Source organism: Austrofundulus limnaeus, unplaced genomic scaffold (assembly GCF_001266775.1).
Source record: "Austrofundulus limnaeus strain Quisiro unplaced genomic scaffold, Austrofundulus_limnaeus-1.0 Scaffold1, whole genome shotgun sequence".
In the NCBI taxonomy this organism is placed as follows: domain Eukaryota; kingdom Metazoa; phylum Chordata; class Actinopteri; order Cyprinodontiformes; family Rivulidae; genus Austrofundulus; species Austrofundulus limnaeus.
Window position 1 is genome coordinate 7975698 of NW_013952403.1, and position 5246 is coordinate 7980943.

Genomic DNA, 5246 nt, shown 5'->3' on the forward strand with positions numbered 1-5246 from the left:
ATTTTCAGATACGAACAAAATTCATGTGTGGTCCAGACCTGTCGTATATTTTACGAGCAGTCAGTCTGCTGTTATCCAGACAGATTTTCTTCACTTATAAATTTATATTTCATTAGTTTGAAGATATTTGTAGTTGAAAATAAGTTACACTACTTATTTATGTTGACAAAAGGCTATTCTGTTTGAAGTGGAATAATAATTTTAAATGTAATAATGTAAACTAACAACATAAATTGGTTAAATTAAATTCAATTGGCTATTAATGCTGTTGTCTAGCACTACATAATACGAATTTAAATGAAGTTTGGAGACATTTTAAAATGCTTTATTTCAGAAATACATCTGACACTTGCGATGGGGGGTGGGGGGTGAGAATAAATGAAAACTATGTAACACAGTTGTTTAGAGTTAAATTAAAAATATTTGTCCTAAGGAATACCGTAGCAGGACTAGAGAGAGATGAAAATGATTTTAATTTTTATTTCTTTGACTGTATACGGGAGACATAACATTAACAGCGCATTTCATTCCTCGGCTTTAGCAGCTCCTAGTTTAATTCCACAGCATTCATCAGTTTACGCTTCTCGTTTACACACTTTTCCTGAAGATAGAAGAGTTTGTTGAATCTGACGTGACATGTTCGTACGAACAAAAGTAAAAGAAATTTAGGATAAGAATATGAACATGTTTTTGCATGAGGCCCAATGTTCCTTCAGTTTAGAGAATGGCATCAAACTTTAAACTTCAGCATCATGATGTGTGGATGTTTTTCATCATCAGAGACTGRGAAACTGGTCAGACTTGAAAGAAAGCTGAATGGAGTAAAATACAGAGAAATTCTCGAAGGATACCTGTTTGAGTCTTTCAGAATATTGAGACTGGGGTTAATTATTAATGCATCTGCATCCAGATAGCCACTGTCCTGAGTGTTTTACTTGTTTTCCTGCTCAAAAATACCTGATTCAGTGGATGAATTACCTCATCATGTTCTGCAGAACCCTGTTGATCACCCATTCAATCAAATCAGGTGAGTTGGAGCAGAGAAGCATAAAACGTGGGATAGAGTCCCGCGAAGACTAGGATTGGACACCACTTATCAAGTGGTTTAAGGAGAACAACATAAATGTCCTGGAATGGTTAAAGCATGTCTCTTTCCAACTGAGAATCTATGGTTCGATTTAAGCTTTTCGCAAGCATCCAACCTGAAGGAGCTGGAGCAGTTTGGTTATGAAGGACAAACAAAAAATACCCAACTGCTTTGAATGTTATCAACCCATTATGTCCATTATTAGCAGATATGAGTCCCATATATTGGCTGCAGACTGCCTCTCCTCTACCTCCTTGTAGGTTGGAAGGCACTTACCTACTATTCTTATGTTTGATGAAATGTATTTAGGTGTGGTGCATTTAACTCCTCCCGCAGAGCTCTGATCAAATCGTCAGCCTAGCTCGCTGTCCAACTTTGACCGGGAAGATCCAGGCTGTAGCGGGTGCTCAACCCTGATGTTGCTAACAGACAGAAAACAGAATTAGATGAATCAAGATCATGGAGGTGAACCTGCAGAGAGTGGTTGGGGTTCTACGAAGTATTGGTTTGGAGGGGTGAGTAGTTATGCAAGTGTAGCCTGGGAAAATTGGTTGCCTCCAGGACATAATTCTATTATTATTAATTACTGGAGTTGTAGTGTTGCAGACCTTTAATGTTCAAAAGAGACAAAACAAAAATATTATGTTGCCACCCACTGATCTTCTAGGAGTCGTAATAATACATAAAACAAAATACAAAGAAATGCAAATTTTGTGCATACAAGTGCAAAAAAAAAAMMMAMMAAMMAAWWAAAAACCCTGACTTGCAAAACAAGTGGAAATGCTAAATTGTACAGTAACTTACAGTCCACAAAGTTTACAAAAGTTCACATTGGACACTGAATCTCACAGCTTAGCTAAACTTCATGTTGTGCACCAGGGAACACAACACACAGGCTTTCTGCACAATCCAGTAAAAAAACATAATTTTGTTAAAATGTTGACTAATTAAACATTATTATACAAACCTATTTCAACAAATAATGTAGATATTTACCTATTTTCACAAAAAATGGTTCCCATTGTTATCCTTCAAGAATTTCCAGTCCGGTTTGATCTGAAAATAGGAAATACCAAGATGCATTTGGGCAAAATCTCAGAAAAACCTGGTTTTGATGAGCACAACACTGTCTACTTGTGACCAAACTGTGAAACTACACCAAATACAGCATAAGATTTCTATGAGTACACAAAATGTGTAAAACTGTAAAAAGAGCAGCATGTACCACAAGTAACATTCTTTACATGCAATATTTGTTACAAACCCCCCCCCCCCCCCCCCCCCCAAAAAAAAAAATCAAACAGTATGTTAATACACTTTACAAGTTTACCACCTGGCTACACAATTATGGTAAATAAATAAACTATTTAGCATTTTTTTAAATAGTAGTTATGTTGCGTAAGGTGAAAAATACAGTTCCAGGTTGTAAAGCAGAAGAACAGATGGTGAACACTTTTTTGCATCAAGCTTTACAGATAAATTTCATCCAGTGAATACAAGTTAATGTATCGTTCTACACCTGTACAAATACATAAAATTAAAATAGATAAAGTCCACTTTTACCAAGTTTTTCATTTTACTGCTCTGGTTTAAATGTTTGGTAAAGTGTTCCATTTGCTATGYTGAGGTTAGGGGGTGCTGTTTGTGCTTCTGTCTGTCTTTAAATGGTTCAAATGGTTCCCGTTCCTTGTATTGCACTTTTACTTCCTTTATTTCACCTCTCCAACATTACAGACTTTTCTGTGATCAGTGACAGTAGTTCGTCTTGTTTCAGTTTCCTGTCTTCTGTTGAACATTTAAACATGGACATGAAGGCTGTGGTCGGACTCTTGCTGCTGCTGTTTCGAGCCGCTCATGGTGAGCTCTTAACTTTTTCCACTTTATTTACTCTGACTATACAGTATATCTTTGTTACAGTAACTCTAATTTAAATAAAGTCAAATAGTTTGACATGGCTCTATTTAAAGCAGCTGAAATGTAACCAGCAGTTCTAAATTGAGACATTAAAGCAGCAAACTCAATTCAATTAAATTCAAAAATACTTTTTTGATCTCAGAGGGAAATTAGGTGTTGTTGTAACTCATTTAACTAAAGAGTTATTGTAGATGCTGATGGCTGTGGGCAGGAAAGATCTTCTGTAGCGGTCTGTATTACAGCGAAGTTGAAGAAGCCTCTGACTGAAGACACTTTGTCTTTCTATGACAGTCTGATGAAGAGGATGGTCAGGGTTGTCCACAATGTTCTTGATTTTATGTAAAATCGTCAGGGTTGTCCACAATGTTCTTGATTTTATGTAAAATCCTTCTTTGCACCATCATCTCCAGAGATTCCACAGTCGTCCCCAGAACAGAACCAGCCTTCTTTATCAGGTTGTTTAGCCTTTTTAGGTCCCTGGCTCTGATGCTGCTGCCCCAACAGATGATGGCAGAAGAGATGACGCTCTCAACAACAGACTTGTAGAAAATCTGCAGCATCTTGCTGCAGACACTGAAGGATCTCAGCTTCCTTAAGAAGTACAGTCTGCTCTGTCCTTTCGTGTAGACTGCTTCACTGTTGAGTCTCCAGTCCAGTCTGTTGTCCAGATGAACACCGAGGTATTTATATTCCTCAGCCACCTCCACTTCTTCTCCCAGGATGGAAACAGGGTTTGATCTAGCACTATTTCTCCTGAAATCTACAATCATCTCCTTTGTTTTATTCACATTCAAGATGAGATGATTGTTCCCACATCATGTCACAAAGCGGTCCACCAGCTCTCTGTACTCAGCTTCCTGTCCATCTCTGATACACCCAACAACTGCAGAGTCATCTGAGTATTTCTGTAGATGACAGCAGTCTGRCTTGTGCTGGAAGTCTGAAGTGTACAGTGTGAACAGGAATGGTGAGAGTACAGTTCCCTGTGGTGCTCCTGTGCTGCTGACCACATGGTTAGACGCACAGTCCTTCAGTCTCACAAACTGTGGTCTGTTTGTCAGGTAGTCTTTGATCCAGGCGATTGTTGAGGCCTCCACCGGAGTCTTCTGGAGTTTCAGACAAGGTAAATCAGGCTGAATTGTGTTAAAAGCACCAGAAAAATCAAAGAACATGATCCTCACAGTGCTGCCTGCTTTGTCCAGATGACAGTGGGTTTGTTGAAGTAGGTGTATGATGGCGTTGTCAACTCCAACTYCACGACGATAAGCAAACTGCAGGGGGTCCTGATGTGTGCTTGTTTGCTTACTCAGGTGGGTCAACAGGAGTCTCTCTAGGACCTTCATGATGTGGGATGTCAGGGCAAAAGGTCTATAGACATTGAGGGCTGATTGGTGAGTTTACTTTGGTACTGGAACCAGACAGGATGTCTTCCACAACACTGGCACCTTCTCCTGGGCCAAGCTAAGGTTGAAGAGGTGTTGCAGAATCCCACAGACCTGGTCTGCACAGGCCTTCAGGACTCTGGGGCTAACACCATCTGGACCTGCAGCCTTGTTCTGGTTCAGTCTTTCTAGCTGCCTCTTCACCTGACTTCTAGATACAGAAAAGTGGGTGGGGTGCAGAAGCATCTCCTGATTTAGTTGAAGACAAACTTGTGGATGTAGAAGAAAAGTCCATGACTGAGGTTGAAGATAAAACATCTGAGGTTTGACAGGAAAGCTGTGGTTCAAAGGAGGGTGATATGTCTGTTTGGCTGGGAGCAGGAGAGGAGGAAGATGAGCTTGTTCCTGAGCTGAACCTGTTGAAGAATGTGTTCAGCTCATTTGCTCTGTCCAGACTTCCATCCATCCGACTCTCCTTTTGCTTGAAACCTGTGATCTTCTTCATCCCTGACCACACATCTCTGATATTGTTCCTTTTCCGTTTACTCTCCAGCTTCCTTCTATCAACCTCCTTTCTGTCTCTGAYCTTGACTTTGGGCTGCTTCTGCATACTCCTCGATAACTCTCTGTCTCGATCCCTAAAGGCTCTTTTTTCCTGTTTAAAAGTTCCTTTAGCTCACTGGTGATCCAGGGTTTGTTATTAGGGAAGCATCTCACTGTTCTGCTGGGGATGGTGTTGTCCACACAGATGTTTATATAGTCAGTCACACACTCAGTCGTGGCACTAATGTCATCTCCATGTGGCTGGCAAAGAACAATCCAATCTGTAGCTTCAAAACATCCCTGTAGGGCTTCTTCAGCTT

At 40.0% G+C, this 5246-nt stretch overlaps 1 protein-coding gene across 1 annotated transcript in view; it reads left to right on the plus strand.

Moving 5' to 3' along the window:
- The first annotated feature begins 2793 nt into the window (after positions 1-2793).
- The window catches only part of LOC106514245 (T-cell surface antigen CD2), a 13440-nt gene continuing 10987 nt past the window's right edge, over positions 2794-5246 (plus strand). The window contains exon 1 of the mRNA XM_014003418.1: positions 2794-2944. Within this exon, the coding sequence (XP_013858872.1) occupies positions 2890-2944 (55 nt within the window). The 5' untranslated portion in view covers positions 2794-2889. The remainder of the gene's footprint in view (positions 2945-5246) is intronic.